General features: G+C 43.8%; 1 protein-coding gene across 1 annotated transcript in view; it reads right to left on the bottom strand.

Moving 5' to 3' along the window:
• LOC126162724 (kinesin-like protein unc-104) overlaps window positions 1-20,645 on the bottom strand; it is a 373,406-nt gene that overhangs the window by 244,949 nt on the left and 107,812 nt on the right. Inside the window, 1 exon segment of the mRNA XM_049919386.1 lies at window positions 16,312-16,421. Within this exon segment, the coding sequence (XP_049775343.1) occupies window positions 16,312-16,411 (100 nt within the window). The 5' untranslated portion in view covers window positions 16,412-16,421.

The following is a 20,645-nucleotide window of genomic DNA, read 5'->3' on the forward strand; positions in this document are numbered from 1 at the left end:
CTCATACAGGAGTACCACAATTATGAGAAAGAACGCTGATGACCATGCTGTTTAGCGACCAGTAATTTTAAATCCACCCATCTAGCCAAAACATAAATTATGATTTGTACATCATTATAACTAAAAATTATATCGTGCGGAAGTTATTTCAGCTACAAGATGGATTCAGATATGGCGGAAGTCGTAATTAACCATAGCAGTAAATATCTGTGTATTAAGGACTGTAGAGACTTCATTTGAATCAGAACTTGCAGAACCTTGTCGCACAACGTAAGGAAGGAAGTACACAAGGCTTTGTCTTTGTGTGTGTGTGTGTGTGTGTGTGTGTGTGTGTGTGTGTGTGTGTGTGTGTTTGCGTGCGTGCGTGCGTGAGAGAGAGAGAGAGAGAGAGAGAGAGAGAGAGACCGGGACTAAAGAGAGAGTATCTAGTGTACTGCTTTCCAGGCAGCTGAGTCACGGCAGTTACCCTACGCGGATGTGAAGCCAACAAAGAGCCAGCAAGTGTAGCGAAACGACAGGCGCTGCGAACCATAAACTGCGCGCTGGCGCGCTACGAGCGTTGCTTTCTCCTCAGAGTGTAGCGGAGCATCTTAGTAGGGCAGACTGTCTTGTCATGTGGCTGCGATATCCCAGCTTCTCTTGTAATCGCGGGCTCGTGTCCAGAACGTATATCTACATTTGTCCCAGGAAGGACAACAAATAGCAAAATTATACTTATTGTACGCATACGGTACGATAGTAAGAATACGTGATGAAATTTGTAGGAGATGTAAGGGTAAACAGCGTTCGGATTTACCACGCCGAACTGTCACCTCTGGCAGCAGCAATGACTAACCCGGGTGGGTGTCGAGTGGAACAGATGTAGGATGACAGGTACGGGCACGTTATAAAATGCTGCTCCAACTCTTTGCGCCGGCCGCTGTGGCCGCGCGGTTCTAGGCGCTTCAGTCCGGAACTGCGCTGCTGCTACGGCCGCAGGTTCGAATCCTGCCTCGGGCATGTGTGATGTCCTTAGGTTAGTTAGGTATAAGTAGTTCTAAGTTATAGAGGACTGATGACCTCAGAAGTTAAGTCCCATAGTGCTTAGAGCCATTGGAACCAACTCTTTGGCAAACTGCATCACTCGTAGTGCCAGGCGAGTGATGGAGTGCCAGTCTGTCGGCAATCTATGGCCACATGATTTCGACGGGTGAGATATCTGGAAAACGTGCTGTAGAACCAACGACAATATGCAATCTTGCGTTATCTTGTTGAAAGACACAGAGACCTGGAAGAAGGAGCATAGCCAATGGACTTAACGCGCCAGAAACTTAACTGTTGTTCACATTATCGACTATGTCAACCAGATGTGCTAGTATTGTGTATCCAGTAACACTCCATACCATCAGTGTCTAACGTTCTGTTTTATCTTATTGTTCTGAGTCTTTTCTTGACACCCGTCTCAATCTGTTACTGAGCGGGCGCTGATGACCTTGCCGTCGTGCACCTATAAAACCCTCTCCATCCATCCATCCAACATCCATACCATCACGACAGGTGATGGATTGTTGACTACGGGAACCTTTCACGTACGACTCGGCTGGGCTTTCATGACGATGCTCAGTGCAATCTTGGAAGGTGCGCTCTACTCTCTGCCTCCACAAACGGATATGTCTATCTTGGTTCTGTACGCTGAGCGGGCACTCGTCTGAAAAGACCCCATATGGGATCCATACCTGTGTCGAATGTTGTTGTTGGGCGCGCCATTCCTGCAGCCACGTCAAGAGAAGCCACAACTATGATCGCCGTGCTGACGTTCCGTGGCGCTCCAGGCATTTTTGCACTGTCCTTGTGGATAGGGCCTACTTGACTTTCTCGGCTCCAGGTGCGTGACATGAGTGTATTATCGTGCACGGCCGAGCGATCAGTATGTCTGTTCTCTCGAGCGCTAGTCGCGCGGGGCCGTTGATCCTACATGGCATTATGCTCCTGGTGAAACTTCCGATCCCGTATTCACATGACAGTTGGTCTTCTGTCCAGCAAGCAACATTCTGAATGAGAAACTCGCTGTCGCATCTTTCCTTAAATACAGAATGTAGACGGCATTACTCCTACCCACTTGTGCTGGGATGCTGATAATTTCCAAATCCAAGAGTGTAGTACACTTCGTGCAAATTCGACGATTGATGGAAGCCGCTTACATTGGCGTTGCTGTTTTAAAAGCCAGAAGTGTTTGTGAACAGCAAACAAAGCAGTAATTCACATTAATTTCCTCAGCCTACAGTTTCGTCCGCGAGGTGCACATGGTCCAGTTTGCCACATCGTCTTTTAAAGTGTGCTTCTTCACTTGCCTGGTTAAACTCAAGTTTTTTTCTCATATACCTGGTGACAATATTTCGCACATTATGGAGAAGGGGTTGATGATTCTACGTTACTTAATGTCTTACATGTTTTCTTTCTTGGAAGGTAATTTAGTTACAACAGTACTTCAGTTTTTGGATTTATTCTTCCTCCGCAGACATTCTGTAAACAATTTTGCCAGATTCCTTTTTGTTACTTTTACTCCGGATACATGATTTCTATGGAGACACCATCTTCATAATTCGAATGGATTGTACACACAATGCTGCAATATTTACGGAATGTTTTTATTTTCATTATGAAGTATCTTTGCCTGCCCTCCATCATCTTAACGGAACAAACAGAAGTCCTCGAATGCTTGTACAGTATCCTCCCCGTTGTCAATTGCTACGCAGTCTGCTATCTTGACTGGTGAAATGTGATGCCCCCATAACACAGCGTGCAGCTTCGTCTTCATACACTGACGGAAAAAAAAATCGGAAAACCAGCAAGGAGTTTTACGACATAAAAGAAAGCTGGTAGGCGCGTTTCTACACCTGGAAGATGACGTCTATTCACATTTGACGCCAGTCTCATAAGAGTGACGCTGGCAGCGCCACAATCGGGATGCAAATAACGTTTGATTACAATATGCGCTGTAACCGGCGTGAGCGTTAATACCTTTGAGAGAGGACTTGGTGAGTTGATGTTAGTCAGGCATGCCTTTAAAGTGACAAAGACGCCATTAAAACCACCTCACCGAGTTTGAACGAGGTCGGGTAATAGGGCTACGAGAAATTGGATGGTCCCTTCACGATAAGGTAGAATAAGTTGGCAGGAATGTAGCCACTGAACATTATTGCTGGCAGCGGTGATCACGAGAATGTACAATCGCAAGAAGTCGGAGTCGGACGGCCAAGTGGCACTATCAACGGGGAAGATCATCGTGTTCGGCGTATGGCTCTGGGGAAATTGCATCTGCAGTAGCGATTTGAGCAGCACTTGGCACCACGGTAATACAACGAACTGTTATCTACATCTACATCTACATGGATACTCTGCAAATCACATTCCAGTGACTGGCAGAGGGTACATCGAACCACATTCACAATTCTCTATTATTCCAATCTCGTACAGAGCGCGGAAAGAATGAACACCTATATCTTTCCGTGCGAGCTCTGATTTCCCTTATTTTATCGTGGTGATCGTTTCTCCCTAAATAGGTCGGTGTCAACAAAATATTTTCGCATTCGGAGGAGAAAGTTGGTGATTGGAATTTCGTAAGAAGAATACGTCGCAACGAAAAACGCCTTTCTTTTAATGATTTCCAGCCCAAATCCTGTGTCATTTCTGTGACACTCTCTCCCATTTTTCGCGATAATACAAAACGTGCTGCCTTTCTTTGAACTTTTTCGATGTACTCCGTCAGTCCTACCTGGTAAGGATCCCACACCGCGCAGCAGTATTCTAAAAAAGGACGGAGAAGCGTAGTGTAGGCAGTCTCCTTAGTAGGTCTGTTACATTTTCTAAGTGTCCTGCCAATAAAACGCAGTCTTTGGTTAGCCTTCGCCACAACATTTTCTATGTGTTCCTTCCAATTTATGTCGTTCGTAATTGCAATACCTAGGTATTTAGTTGAATTTACGGCTTTTAGATTAGATTGATTTATCGTGTAACCGAAGTTTAACGAGTTCCTTTTAGCACTCATGTGGATGATCTCACACTTTTCGTTATTTAGGGTCAACTGCCACTTTTCGCACCATTCCGATATTTCTTCTAAATCGTTTTGCAATTTGTTTTGATCTTCTGATGACTTTATTAGTCGATAAACGACAGCGTCATCTGCAGACAACCGAAGACGGATGCTCAGATTGTCTCCCAAATCGTTTATATAGATAAGGAACAGCAAAGGGCCTATAACACTACCTTGGGGAACGCCAGAAATCATTTCTGTTTTACTCGATGACTTTCCGTCAATTACTACGAACTGTGACCTCTCTGACAAATCCAGTCACATAACTGAGACGATATTCCATAAGCACGCAATTACACTATGATCCGCTTCTGTGGTACAGTGTCAAAAGCCTTCTGGATATCTACAAATATGGGATAAATTGTAAATTCCTTGTCAGTAGCACTCAACACTTCGTGTGAGTAAAGAGCTAGTTGTGTTTCACAAGAACGATGTTTTCAAAATCCGTGTTGGCTTTCTGTCAGTAGACCGTTCTCTTCGAGGTAATCCATAATGTTCGAATACAATATATGTTCCAAAATCCTGCTACATATCGACGTTAATGATATGGACCTATTATTCAGTGGCTTACTCCTACTACCTCTCTTGAATATTGGTGTGACCTGCGGAACTTTCCAGTCTTTGAGTACGGATCTTTCGTCGAGTGAGCGGTTGTATATGATTGTTAAGTATGGAGCTAATGCATCAGCATACTCAGAGAGGAACCTAATTGGTATACAGTGTGGACCAGAAGACTTGCTTTTATTAAGTGATTTAAGTTGCTTCACGAAAGAACCTAATTGGCATACAGTCTGTACCAGAAGACTTGCTTTTATTAAGTGATTTAAGTTGCTTCACTACTCCGAGGATATTTACTTCAACGTTACTCATGTTGGCAGCTGTCGTCGATTCGAATTCAGGAATATTTACTTCGTCTTCTTTCGTGAAGGGATTTCGGAAGGCTGTGTTAAGTAACTTTGCTTTGGCAGCACTGTCTTCGATAGTATCGCCATTACTATCGCGCAGGGAAGGCACTCATTATTTATTGCCGTTAACATACTTCACATACGACCAGAATCTCTTTGGATTTTCTGCCATATAAATCTGCATATAAATCCGCATTATCAATCGGTAACTTCAAGCACACGTCCAAGCCACATGCCCTCTAACGTGCATTCCGCTGACCCCAAACCACTGCCGTTTGCGACTTCAGTGGTATCAAGCGAGAGCTCATTGGAGGGTAGGGTGGAGGCCTGTTGTGTTCTCTGATGGAAGCTGGTTCTGCCTCGGTGCCAGTGATTGCCGTGTGTTGGTTACGAGGAGGCCAGTTGAGGGCCTGCAAACAATCTGCCTGCTTGCTAGACACACTAGACCTACATCCGGAGTTATGATGTGGGTTACGATTTCGAATGACAGCAGGAGCTGTCTCATGGTTATTCCAAGCACCCTGACTGCAAATTTATACGTCAGTCTGGTGATTCGACCTGGCGATCTGCCGTTCATGAGCAGCATTCCAGGGGATGTTTTTCAACAGAATACCGCCCGCCCACATACCCCTGTCGTAAACCAACATGCTCTACAGAGTGCCGATATGCTGTCTTGGTCTCCTCGATCACCTACATTTACATCTACATCTACACCTATACTCCGCAAGCCACCTGACGGTGTGTGGCGGAGGGTACCTTGAGTACCTCTATCGGTTCTCCCTTCTATTCTAGTCTCGTATTGTTCGTGGAAAGAAAGATTGTCGGTATACCTCTGTGTGAGCTCTAATCGCTCTGATTTTATCCTCATGGTCTCTTCGCGAGATATACGTAGGAGGGAGCAATATACTGCTTGACTCCTCGGTGAGGTTATGTTCTCGAAACTTCAACAAAAGCCCGTAGCGAGCTACTGAGCGTCTCTCTTGTAGAGTCTTCCACTGGAGTTTGTCTATCATCTCCGTAACGCTTTCGCGAATACTAAATGATCCAGTAACGAAGGGCGCTGTTCTGCATTGGATCTTCTCTATATCTTCTGTCAACCCTATGTGGTACGGATCCCACACCGGTGAGCAGTATTCAAGCAGTGGACGAACAAGTGTACTGTAACCTACTTCCTTTGTTTTCGGACTGCATTTCCTTAGGATTCTTCCAATGAATCTCAGTCTGGCATCTGCTTTACCGACGATTAATTTTATATGGTCATTCCATTTTATATCACTCCTAATGCCTACTCCCAGATAATTTATGGAGTTAACCGCTTCCAGCTGCTGACCTGCTATATTGTAGCTAAATGATAAAGGATCTTTCTTTCTATGTATTCGCAGCACATTACGCTTGTCTACATTGAGATTTAATTGCCATTCCCTGCACCATGCGTCAATTCGCTGCAGATCCTCCTGCATTTCAGTACAATTTTCCATTGTTGCAACCTCTCGATATACTACAGCATCATCCGCAAAAAGCCTCAGTGAACTTCCGACCTTATCCACAAGGTCATTTATATATATTGTGAATAGCAACGGTCGTACGACACTCCCTTGCGCCACACCTGAAATCACTTTTACTTCTACATCTACATCTACATTTATACTCCGCAAGCCACCCAACGGTGTGTGGCGGAGGGCACTTTATGTGCCACTGTCATTATCTCCCTTTCCTGTTCCAGTCGCGTATGGTTCGCGGGAGGAACGACTGTCTGAAAGCCTCCGTGCGCGCTCTAATCTCTCTAATTTTACATTCGTGATCTCCTCGGGAGGTATAAGTAGGGGGAAGCAATATATTCGATACCTCATCCAGAAACGCACCCTCTCGAAACCTGGCGAGCAAGCTACACCGCGATGCACAGCGCCTCTCTTGCAGAGTCTGCCACTTGAGTTTGTTAAACATCTCCGTAACGCTATCACGCTTACCAAATAACCCTGTGACGAAACGCGCCGCTCTTCTTTGGATCTTCTCTATCTCCTCTGTCAACCCGACCTGGTTAGGATCCCACACTGATGAGCAATACTCAAGTATAGGTCGAACGAGTGTTTTGTAAGCCACCTCCTTTGTTGATGGACTACATTTTCTAAGGACTCTCCCAATGAATCTCAACCTGGTACCCGCCTTACCAACAATTAATTTTATATGATCATTCCACTTCAAATCGTTCCGCACGCATACTCCCAGATATTTTACAGAAGTAACTGCTACCAGTGTTTGTTCCGCTATCATATAATCATACAATAAAGGATCCTTCTTTCTATGTATTCGCAATACATTACATTTGTCTATGTTAAGGGTCAGTTGCCACTCCCTGCACCAAGTGCCTATCCGCTGCAGATCTTCCTGCATTTCGCTACAATTTTCTAATGCTGCAACTTCTCTGTATACTACAGCATCATCCGCGAAAAGCCGCATGGAACTTCCGACACTATCTACTAGGTCATTTATATATATTGTGAAAAGCAATGGTCCCATAACACTCCCCTGTGGCACGCCAGAGGTTACTTTAACGTCTGTAGATGTCTCTCCATTGAGAACAACATGCTGTGTTCTGTTTGCTAAAAACTCTTCAATCCAGCCACACAGCTGGTCTGATATTCCGTAGGCTCTTACTTTGTTTATCAGGCGACAGTGCGGAACTGTATCGAACGCCTTCCGGAAGTCAAGGAAAATGGCATCTACCTGGGAGCCTGTATCTAATAGTTTCTGGGTCTCATGAACAAATAAAGCGAGTTGGGTTTCACACGATCGCTGTTTCCGGAATCCATGTTGATTCCTACATAGTAGATTCTGAGTTTCCAAAAACGACATGATACTCGAGCAAAAGACATGTTCTAAAATTCTACAACAGATCGACGTCAGAGAGATAGGTCTATAGTTTTGCGCATCTGCTCGACGACCCTTCTTGAAGACTGGGACTACCTGTGCTCTTTTCCAATCATTTGGAACCTTCTGTTCCTCTAGAGACTTGCGGTACACGGCTGTTAGAAGGGGGGCAAGTTCTTTCGCGTACTCTGTGTAGAATCGAATTGGTATCCCGTCAGGTCCAGTGGACTTTCCTCTGTTGAGTGATTCCAGTTGCTTTTCTATTCCTTGGACACTTATTTCAATGTCAGCCATTTTTTCGTTGGTGCGAGGATTTAGAGAAGGAACTGCAGTGCGGTCTTCCTCTGTGAAACAGCTTTGGAAAAAGGTGTTTAGTATTTCAGCTTTACGCTTGTCATCCTCTGTTTCAATGCCATCATCATCCCGGAGTGTCTGGACATGATGTTTCGAGCCACTTACTGATTTAACGTAAGACCAGAACTTCCTAGGATTTTCTGTCAAGTAGGTACCTAGTATTTTACTTTCGAATTCACTGAACGCTTCACGCATAGCCCTCCTTACGCTAACTTTGACATCGTTTAGCTTCTGTTTGTCTGAGAGGTTTTGGCTGCGTTTAAAATTGGAGTGAAGCTCTCTTTGCTTTCGCAGTAGTTTCCTAACTTTGTTGTTGTACCACGGTGGGTTTTTCCCGTCCCTCACAGTTTTGCTCGGCACGTACCTGTCTAAAACGCATTTTACGATTGCCTTGAACTTTTCCCATAAACACTCAACATTGTCAGTGTCGGAACAGAAATTTTCGTTTTGATCTGTTAGGTAGTCTGAAATCTTCCTTCTATTACTCTTGCTAAACAGATAAACCTTCCTCCCTTTTTTTATATTCCTATTAACTTCCATATTCAGGGATGCTGCAACGGCCTTATGATCACTGATTCCCTGTTCTGCGCTTACAGAGTCGAAAAGTTCGGGTCTGTTTGTTATCAGTAGGTCCAAGATGTTATCTCCACGAGTCGGTTCTCTGTTTAATTGCTCGAGGTAATTTTCGGATAGTGCACTCAGTATAATGTCACTCGATGCTCTGTCCCTACCACCCGTCCTAAACATCTGAGTGTCCCAGTCTATATCTGGTAAATTGAAATCTCCACCTAAGACCATAACATGCTGAGAAAATTTATGTGAAATGTATTCCAAATTTTCTCTCAGTTGTTCTGCCACTAATGCTGCTGAGTCGGGGGGTCGGTAAAAGGAGCCAATTATTAACCTAGCTCGGTTGTTGAGTGTAACCTCCACCCATAATAATTCACAGGAACTATCCACTTCTACTTCACTACAGGATAAACTACTACTAACAGCGACGAACACTCCACCACCGGTTGCATGCAATCTATCCTTTCTAAACACCGTCTGTGCCTTTGTAAAAATTTCGGCAGAATTTATCTCTGGCTTCAGCCAGCTTTCTGTACCTATAACGATTTCAGCTTCGGTGCTTTCTATCAGCGCTTGAAGTTCCGGTACTTTACCAACGCAGCTTCGACAGTTTACAATTACAATACCGATTGCTGCTTGGTCCCCGCATGTCCTGACTTTGCCCCGCACCCGTTGAGGCTGTTGCCCTTTCTGCACTTGCCCGAGGCCATCTAACCTAAAAAACCGCCCAGCCCACGCCACACAACCCCTGCTACCCGTGTAGCCGCTTGTTGCGTGTAGTGGACTCCTGACCTATCCAGCGGAACCCGAAACCCCACCACCCTATGGCGCAAGTCGAGGAATCTGCAGCCCACATGGTCGCAGAACCGTCTCAGCCTCTGATTCAGACCCTCCACTCGGCTCTGTACCAAAGGTCCGCAGTCAGTCCTGTCGACGATGCTGCAGATGGTGAGCTCTGCTTTCATCCCGCTAGCGAGACTGGTAGTCTTCACCAAATCAGATAGCCGCCGGAAGCCAGAGAGGATTTCCTCCGATCCATAGCGACACACATCATTGGTGCCGACATGAGCGACCACCTGCAGATGGGTGCACCCTGTACCCTTCATGGCATCCGGAAGGACCCTTTCCACATCTGGAATGATTCCCCCCGGTATGCACACGGAGTGCACTTTGGTTTTCTTCCCCTCTCTTGCTGCCATATCCCTAAGGGGCCCCATTACGCGCCTGAAGACTTCGGAAGACTTCTCTCCATTGAGAATGACATGCTGCGTTCTGTTATCTAGGAACTCTTCAATCCAATCACACAATTGGTCTGATAGTCCATATGCTCTTACTCTATTCATTAAACGACTGTGGGGAACTGTATCGAACGCCTTGCGGAAGTCAAGAAACACGGCCTCTACCTCGGAACCCGTCTCTATGGCCCTCTGAGTCTCGTGGACGAATAGCGCGAGCTAGGGTTTCACACGATTATCACCAAGTCTGTCTCCAATCGAGCACATATGGGACATCGTCGGCCGACAACTCCAGCGTCATCCACCACCAGCATTAGCCGTCCCGGTAGTGACCGACCCAGTGCAACAGGCATGGAACTGCGTCCCACAAACTGATATCCCGCGCCTGTACATCACAATGCATGCGCGTTGCATGCTTGAATTCAAAATTCTGGCGGTTACACTGGTTATTAATGTACCAGTATTTCACGTTTGCAATGGCTTATCTCGCGCTTACATTAACCTGTGATCTTGCAATGTTAATCACTAAAATATTTTACCTAGACGAATGTATTCTCTAAATTCCATTACTCTACATTAATTATTATTTGGAGTTGCGATTTTTTCCCGTCAATGTATACTCGTTGTTTCCAACTGTTTCTCTTACCAGGTTTTCACTGTATTTTCTCTCGAAGCCACTTTGGACAGTTTTATTTAATTTAGCATATTCTATAATGTTCCTAATATTTGCACTGATCTGTGCCCTCTGCGTCGTATATATCACATAAGGGCATTATGATATTATGTTGTAAGGCTAAAGACGCTGCTGTGTTAGATTATATTGTTTATTACAATCGGCCTATTTCGGCATGACTGCCGTCTGTAGGTTATCTGTGAACTTACGGAAGTTTTGTACAATATTTCCAATTTTTAAGTAGATAATTTAACTTGTTGCTGCGTTCATCGCGTGGTCTTGATATCCATACGACATCGATGTTTCAACTGCTGTCACACCATTTTATAAAGTTGCTCCTTTGGCGCTGTTGGAGCTATAATAGAGGTGTGACAGCAACTGAATTATCAGTGCATCAAGACCACTTGATGTACGTAACAAAACATAACCCTATAACAGGTTAAATTATCTACTTAAAATTTGAAATATTGTAGCAAACTGTGTAGTTTCACGGATAACCGGAAGATGGCAATCACTCCGAAATAGGTCTATTGTGATAAACGATATAATCAAACGCAGCAGCATCTTTGGTCTCACTACGTAATAATGTTGCTATTATCGATTTGTTGTAACTTTGGGACTATCTTTAATAGCTGCGTTGTTACATTTGATATTTTATTTCCTTTTGCCACTGTTCGTGATTCGGTATACAACAAATGTTCATCAATGATTTATAAAGTTGACCATTGTAGAGTTAATGTCGTATATTTGTTTCCACAGAGCCCGTTGTGCGCTTTGAGGAATTTATTGTGTCAACCACAGCACACTTCACGTCTCGAGCAGTAGCAGCCATGAACGCGACTAACAGGGAACTGTTGGAGGCTAAAGAGTTTTTTGTCGGACTTAGAGACCTTGATCAGCGCTACCGTAACGAAACAAGTGGCGACCTATTGCCAGGCCTGGAATTGAGAAACGTAGTGTGCAGTTTATAGAGCCACTGCACTCAATTCCCACTGACCTGAACGACCATAGTAGTCCCTGAGTAAAACTGAACCACAGCAATTGTGTCGTTTTTAGGAGTAATGCGGTTTTCTCAGGCAATAGTGAACATACGATGTTACAAAATCCAGTTCCGCAGTTTCTCCAGCTGGAATATGAAGGGACGTCAAACATTATCCTCAGTATGGTTTAGCTATAGAAAAGTAAAATCTGAAAAGGTTCTTCGTTTTTCCTTTTAGTTTCCTTCCATTTTAGTACACCTGGACGTATCGCTTCCACGTGAAGGTTTTCCGCTTTGTTAGCTCTGCTGTTAATGTGGCATCTTCGCATTTCATTATCAATAAAAAATGACGATAGAGCGTCGAAGAGCGGTCCAAGCGGAAAATATGCGGGAGGGAGCGAGGTGGTTTCGAGGCACGATATTCGGAAGACTAAAACAAAAAATAAGTCTTTCATGTCTCTAATGGCGATACATGAAATTTTATACCGTTTATTTATTTAATCGTAGACTAAAATACTCTACAATCTGGTATTTACATAAAACGTAACGACAGAATTTCCTTTGAATGCTGAACATTCGGAAGTTGTACAAGCACTTCTCTTGCATTTTCGGCGGCATTACCGGTCACAATTGTTCACTGTTTCGTTTTATCTGATTTTGTATTGTGCTCACACCGTGATTTAAAAACAATTCACTGGCGATCTGTCTACCAATTCACATGTTTGCGATTAGTGCCGATAGTGTTTCGGAGGATGATTGTTTGCGAAGAAAGGAAGGAAGACGATTGGTGTTTAACGTCTCATCGCTGACGACGCCATTAAATGACAAGCACACAGACTGATGAAGGTAAGCTGTAATATAAGGTATAAGGTAAAGTAAAGTAAGATGGGATAAGATAGGCCAAGTGAAGGCAAGGTAAGGAAATACGAGGGTTGGAACTTTAATAGTGCCAACTATTTATTTACAGCTCGTACAAAATAGATATGTGTTTCAAAGTTTTACTGCCCTTCAAAGTAGTCACCAGCATTGCGTATAACCCGTTGCCAGCGATGTTGAAGTTGTAGGATACTCTTAGCACTGCCAGTTGTGTTGACAGTTCGAACGGCGTGGTCTATTGCCTGACGAATTTGTAGCAGTTCTGAAGCAAATGCCGTGAAGTGTTTCCTTCAGTTTAGAAATCGAGTTGAACTCACGAGGGCTTAGGTAAGGGGAGTGCAGTAGGTGGTATAGCACTTAGCAGCCCCATCAGTATAATAAATCAGTAACAGCTTGCACTGTACGTGCTTGAGGATTGTCCTGCAAAATGATGGTCAGGTCCTGCAGAAAGCGTCATCAATTCTGTCTCTAAGCTGGTCATAGGTTGTGTTCCAAAAATGAACAGCACAGATACAGAAGTGATGACACTTTCTGCAGGATTTCTAAACTGAAGGAAACACTTCATGGCATTCGCTTCAGTACTGCTACAAATTCGTCGGGCAATAGACCGCACCGCTCGAACTGTCAACACAACTGGCACTGCTAAGAGTATACTACGACTTCCACATCACTGGCAACGGGTTTTACACAATGCTGGTGACTACTCTGAAGGTCAGTAAAACTTTGAATCACTTATCTATTTTGTACGAGTTGTAAATAAATAGTTGCCACTATTAAAGTTTCAACCCTCGTATACCGTGTCACGTTCTTAGGAATATGCCTAGCATTTCTCCTGAACGATTTTGCGAAACTACGGAAACCTACATCGCGACGGCGTGATGGAGATTTGAACTTGTGGCCTTCAGAACTGTTTGCTTGCCAGGTCTTAGTTGTCTTGTATGTGTCTGGAGGTGGTTGTCACCTTCTCGTCTGGTCCTGAGGAGAGGGAGAGGAGGAGGAGGAGGAGGAGGAGGAGGAGGGGGGGAGGAGGAGGGGAGAGGGAGTATTGCAACACTAACTCATAAAAACTGGAGAAGTGACGCCAAGCAGACAAACAGTTTCGATTCCGAAACAGCAACAGTTCTCGTGCCAGGTCGTTAATGAAATGTTTAAACAATACAGCGCGCACAGAAAATCGTCTGATAGAGCACGATAAAAATATTTCGAAATGAATATGTGCATCGATATTCCACAAACCACATTATGATGTGTGGTAGAGTGTTCTTTGTGTACCAGTGTCACTTCACCCCTTTCCTGTTCCCGACGCGGATGATTCGGGAGAAGAACATTTGCTGGTAAGCTTCCGTTCGCGTTCGAATTTACCTTCGTAGTCTTTTCGCGAAATATAAGTAGGATGGAACAATATATTGGTTGGCTCTTGTAGTAACTTTAACAGTGAACCACGCCGTGATGCAGAATGCCTCTCTTGCAGCGTCTGCCACTGGATTTAGTTGAGGATCTCCGGGACACTTTCGCGCTTATTAAATGAACCTATAACGAAACGCGGTGCTTTTTTTTGTGTCTCCTCTTTTTCATCTATCAGTCCAACCTGGTGCGGATCCTAAAATGACCAGCAGTATTCAAAAATTGGTCAGGCTAGTGTTTTTTAAGGTACTGCCTTTGTGGGAGGGCAACATTTCTTGAGGATCCTCCCAATGAATTACCGTCTGGCTCTGCCTTATCTGCGATTAGTTTTATGTGGTCTTTCCATTTTAAATCGTTCCGTTCACATACTCCTAGATGTTTTATGAATATGAAGGCTTACAGTGATTTTTCTGCAATCGTATATTTCGCTTCCGTTTTCTATCGTTGAACCTACTCTCTATGCAACGGCATCATCGATGGAAAGCCTCATGGAACTTCCAAGTTAATTCACTAGGTCATTTATACATATCGTGAAAAGTCTGTAGTTTCCCCTCTATTGACAATGACATAGTGTGTTCTGTTTGCTAGAAGCTCTTCATACTAGTTACACAGCGGGCCTGATATTCAGTACGCTCGTATTTCGTTCATTAGACGGCAGTGCGAAACTGTATCGAACGCCTTCCGGAAGTTTATTACGCTGAGAATACATGCAACTGAAGTGAACTGCAAGAGCGACATTTGATCTGTGACCACAGGGAGATAAAATAAGAAATAGTCAGGATCATTGCAAACTTTGGGGAGACACGATTCAGTAAGCTGACGTCTTTTGCATGTTTTAACTCAATAATGTAATATGGAATAATGTTCTGGGGCAACTCATGTTTAAGAAAGAAAGTCTAATTGCTTAAAAAGGTGCTATAAGAATAATACGTGGTGCTCACCCACGATCTTCTTGTAGACACCAGTTTAAGGCGTTAAGCAGTTTGATACCTGCTTCACGTTTTTTGTTCCCTCGTGAAGTTTGTTGTAAATAATCCACTGCATTTCAAAAGGAACAATGATGCACATAATTACCATACCAGAAGAAAAAATGACATTTATTACCCACATTAAGGTTGTCTTTAGCACAAAAAGGAATGCACAATGCTGCAACCAAAATTTTTATCACCAACCCAATGATATAACATGTTTGACAGGCAGCAAAGTAAAATTTGGAAAATAAACTGAAAATGTTTCTCCTTGAGAACTCCTATTTCGCAGAAGAATTTCTATTTCTGTACTGTGTTCAAGGTGCTGGGTGTCTTTATTCAAGGAAAATAGAAAAAAGAAACAACTTGTAAATGATCAGCATGTAGCATGTTCAAAAAACAATTTGTGATAACAATATAAAATTACTAGTTCCACATCATTACGATTTATCGTACAAATTATCCATGGGTGCGTGCATTGATGAGAAATCGAATTGGAAGAAACACATCGATGATCTGCTGAAACGGTTAGGTTCAGCTACTTTTAGGGTTATTGAAAATTTTGGTGATAAACATATCAGTAAATTAGCCTACTATGGCTCTTTTCATTCACTGCTTTCATATGGCATCACATTTTGGGGTAATTGATCATTAAGAGAAAAAGTATTCATTGCACAAAAGCGTGCAATAAAAATAACAGCTGGAGACATTTATTTAAGGAACTCGGGATAATCACAATATCTTCGCAACACGTACATTAACTTATGAAATTTGTTGGTAGTAACCCACCCTAATTCAAAGACAACAGCGAAACGCATAGCTACAACACTAGAAGAAAGGATGATCTTCACTATTCTGGGTTCAATCTGACTTTGGCACAGAGAGGGGTGAATTATGCTGCCACAAAGATCTTTGCTCATTTACCAAATGCCATTAAAAGTCTGACAGCCAACCAACATTTAAAAATTAAAAGAATTTCTGAATGACAACTCCTACTTCTCAACAGATGAATTTTTTGATATGAAGTAGTAACCGTAAAAAAAAAAAAAAAAATATTTTGTGTAAAGAAATCTTATGTTAAAACGACACGTTCCAAATCATTACGAAATGTCGTATTCATGATCTATGTATGTATGTATGTAAGCACAGCAGCAATGAAACTGACGCAGTCCAGGGCAAAATTCTAACTCGTGACCACATTACTACTGGCTCGAGTATGCACACTCAGAATGAAGTAAGGTGAACCTGAAGGTAGCCACAGTACAGATTAATTTTGGGATATCCTCATACTAAGGTTTTGGAGATCTCGAAATCCTGTTTCGCTTTGGAGTAGCAGCACATCTCTGATAAAAAAGGAGGGGGATGGTGTCTGTTGTATTTGTGTGGAAATGTCTGTACTGTACTCACAGGTGGTGTTGCCTCCCATCTCGATGATGCATTTGCAGTCTCGCGAGATCTCGCGGTTGTTGAAGGGTCGAACCCTCACGGCTACCTTCACAGACGACATGTTGGTGGCTCTGCAAACAAAGGAAATATACCTTTAATGTCTGACACACAAAAGAGGCGACAACAATAACAACAACAACAACAGCATGAAGCATTACTGCAACGAAGACAGCTACCAGTCTCATTTATTCACAACATTAATTTAGATGCAGAGAATCTATATCTAAGGTTATACCAATATCACACATATATGACAAGTTACTGGTACTTTTGTCCTGCATCATAATGAGTATTCGATTACTTCATAGCATCTTTAAAAAATAGAGCATTGGTATCGAAAGTTCGAATAGTGTTGCGGATTTTCCGCTTACTAAGCTAGAAAAGTGGTTCAAGTATTGATTTAATAGTCTTAGATAGTGCAAACGTAATTCCCATATTTTGTTTTGTACTGAAAATGAGTGCTCTCGTCTTTAAGAAAAATTTATTATGACAGATTGTTTATATTCAATAAATCTTGCAACATGGTCTGTAATAACAGTGAGGCATATCAATGGCAGAAAGCTTACACCATGACCCATATATTGAATGCATATGCTCACTTTGCTTGATGAAAATAGGGTATAATTTCCTTGAATTAGCTTTGTATTTAAATAAGTCTATGTATGTCAAACAAAAGCTTAAAAGCAGATAAGCAGTCGATACTGTAGATGTAGATACTTTCGATCAGGTATTGTCACGGTATTAATAATATTTTAAGTAGTGGTATCTATAAATATCCTAACGAATATAATACTGAAACGTCTCTTATCTATTATCCTATTCGAAACTTGCTGGCCAGTTCATTCCTGTACACCATTTCTTAACAGAACTGGTTTTTGGCAGAGAGGCTTGTGGGTTTCTGTAGCAATCATCATTTCTCTGAGCAGTTTAGATCCACTGTAGTAAAAATATTGTGGACGGTCGATGCGATGGCAAATACTGTGGCGTTCCTGGGAATCAGGCAGTTGGCGTAAGATGCTCCATAACACACTCCGTGATAAAAAAAATTCAAAATTAGCTATATAATTGCATTTAAAGAAGTTCACTCACAATCAGTATGAAATCATGAGTAACAGCTAACTAGGAGCGTGTAGTGCCTGTTATCGCCCTGATGCATCGTGTCGTGGACTCGACGAGGCGGCGAGAGCCGTGGGCAACCAGTATGGTTAATGGCCACTCAGCCGCCGCACACCACACACGGACATTGCTTATTGCTGGGTTCAAGGGGCGAGCATAGTGCTCCATGGTGTCCCAAACGTGCTCAAGTAGAATTCAGATCAGGCTGTGACGTCATGGTTCTGAAGGCTTTGGTTTTGTAAATAGTGAAGTTCATTCAGGCGCACTTAATCTTTGCTTAGTTAGTAGAGACATATCTCTATGCTGTTTTTACACTGAAGGGCCAAAGAAACTGGTATAGGCATACATATTCAAATACATATATGTGTAAAAAGGCAGAATACAGCGCTGCGATCGGCAAAGCCTATATAAGACAATAAGTGTCTGGCGCAGTTGTTAGATCGGTTAGTGCTACTACAATGACAGGTTATCGATATTTAAGTGAGTTTGAACGTGATGCTATAGTCGGCGCACGAGCGAAGGGACGAAGCATCTCCGAGGTAGCGACGAAGTGGGGATTTTACCGCATGACCATTTCACGAGTGTACCGCGAACATCAGGAGCCCGGTAAAAAATCGAATCTCCGATATCGCTGCGACCGGAGAAAGATCCTGCAAAAACGAGACTAACGACGACTGAAGAGGATCGTTCAACGTAACAGAAGTGCAAGCCTTCCACAACTTGCTTCAGATTTCAATTCTAGGCCGTCAACAAGTGCCAGTGTGCGAACCATTGAACGAAACATCATCGATATGGGCTTTCGAAGCCGAAGGTCCACTCGTGTACCTTTGATGACTGTAGGACACAATGCTTTACGCCTCGCCTGGTCCCGTCAACACCGACATTGGACGGCTGATGACTGGAAACATGTTGCCTGGTCGGACGAGTCTCGTTTCAAATTGTATCTAGCGGGTGGACGTGTAAGGGTAAGGAGACAACCTCATGCATCCATGCACTCTGCATGTCAGCAGGGGACTGTTCAAGCTGATGGAGGCTCTGGAATGGTGTGGGGCGTGTGCAGTTGGAATGATGTGGGACCCCTGATACGTCTAGATACGACTTTGGCAGGTGACACGTTCGTAAGCATCCTGTCTGATCACCTGCATCCATTCATGTCCATTGTGCATTCTGACGGACTTGGGCAATTCCAGCAGGACAATGTGACACTCCATACGCCCAGAATTGCTACAGAGTGGTTCCAGGAACACTCTTCTGAGTTTAAACATTTCCCCTGGCCACCAAACTCCCCAGACATGAACTTTATTGAACATATCAGGGATGCCTTGCAGCGTGCTGTTCGGAAGAGATCTCCAACCCCTCGTACTCTTACTGTTTTACGAACAGCCCTGCAGGATTCATGGTGTCAGTACCCTCCAGCACTACTTCAGACATTATTCGAGTCCACGCCACTTCGTGTTGCGGCACATCTGCATCCTCGTGGGGGCCCTACACGATATTAGGCAGGTTTACCAGTTTTTTTGGCTCTTCAGTGTATAAATCGCCTGACAAAAAAAGTGAAGCACTCAGCAGCCAGGGTCGGTTGTCAGCACAACTTCGTACACGTTCACACCATCGGCCTATATGTAAGTGGTTGGGTTTGCAGTTCTCTGTGATAGGGGCATTATCGTTACTCGTGTTTAATATTGTTACTTGGTCTGGTAGGGTATATAAGGAGTCTGAACAGCATCAGACGTTGCGTGATCACTGAAAGACAGAGTAGCCGCATATTCGTGTGGGACAGCGTTATCAGCACTTGACAGAGTTTGAAAGGGGGCTCACTGTGGGTCTTCATTTGGTCAACTGGTCAAACCGTGGAGTACACAAATTTGTGAGGCATTCAGACGTGACAGGGTGGTCCTGTACTGGACAGTATGGGAACGTGAGGGACTCGTCAACGTTCCGGTCAACCACGTGCGAGTGCCACAACGGATGATCACCGTATTCGACACGAAGCACATCGTAACCCCTTCACATCTGCGCCTGCTATCCAAGAACAAGTAGAGGACTCCTTTTAACATTCTGGGTAATTCTGCACTATTGGCCGGAAACCAGCAGCAGCCGGACTAGAGAATTTCCGTCCCTTGCTTTGGCTGCCGTTAACACCGCAACAGAGAATGGCTATGATCATCAGTCCCCTGGAACTTGGAACTACTTAAACCTAACTAACCTAAGGACATCACACAACACACAGTCATCACGAGGCAGAGAAAATCCCTGACCCCGCCGGGAATCGAACCCGGGAACCCGGGCGCGGGAAGCGAGAACGCTACCGCACGACCACGAGCTGCGGACTCGCAACAGAGACATCGCAAGTAGTATCTCATCCATGTCATCAGCATCAAAACGATTCCTACGGTCATCTTCACATTCTGTGAGATCGCAAAGAATCTCTGCGCCACTGAGTGGACTCGAGGCACACATATTGCTTCAGCTTACTAGTTTGATTGTTTCGATTATCAGGTACCAATGCCGTGAGCCAGCCTGGCAGAAATGTGTGCTACAAGCCTTCTCTTATCTGCTGGCCGTCCAATATTACTCACGTGAGCTAACAGTTGAATGAAGAACGGCGCCCGTAATATTGCAGGCGTGGCAGGCCTCATTAAGATATCGTGCCAGTAATATTACGGGGATCGCATTCTTTCAAACATTGAAAACAACGTAATATGACGGGCATGGCACTCTAAGTGTTAAATTAGTGACAGCCGGAGCATAATTAGGATACTGGATGCGCCGACCACGGCTACTTTACGACATCCGCATTGGTTTAACTTGCGACATGAGGTCACCGATTTTAGTAGTCTTACCACTTGACACGATACTTTGTATCAAGCTGCTTCTGATATTCTGATCATGGGCTATGCTTGAAACGCGTCAATAAAGGTTAATAACCAATCTATTCTTGTTAATTAGCGATGTGAAGCAGTGTTAAGGGCATCCTCTGTCAATTGGCACTCGTAACACGACGAAATTATTTCCGGAATTTCAGATAGGTTCAAATGGATCTGAGCACTATGGGACTTAACTTCTGAGGTCATCAGTCCCCTAGAACTTAGAGCTACTTAAACCTAACTAACCTAAGGACATCACACATATCCATGCTCGAGGCAGTATTCGAACCTGCGATCGTAGCGGTCGCGCGG

This window comes from Schistocerca cancellata, chromosome 2 (assembly GCF_023864275.1).
Source record: "Schistocerca cancellata isolate TAMUIC-IGC-003103 chromosome 2, iqSchCanc2.1, whole genome shotgun sequence".
In the NCBI taxonomy this organism is placed as follows: Eukaryota; Metazoa; Arthropoda; class Insecta; order Orthoptera; family Acrididae; genus Schistocerca; species Schistocerca cancellata.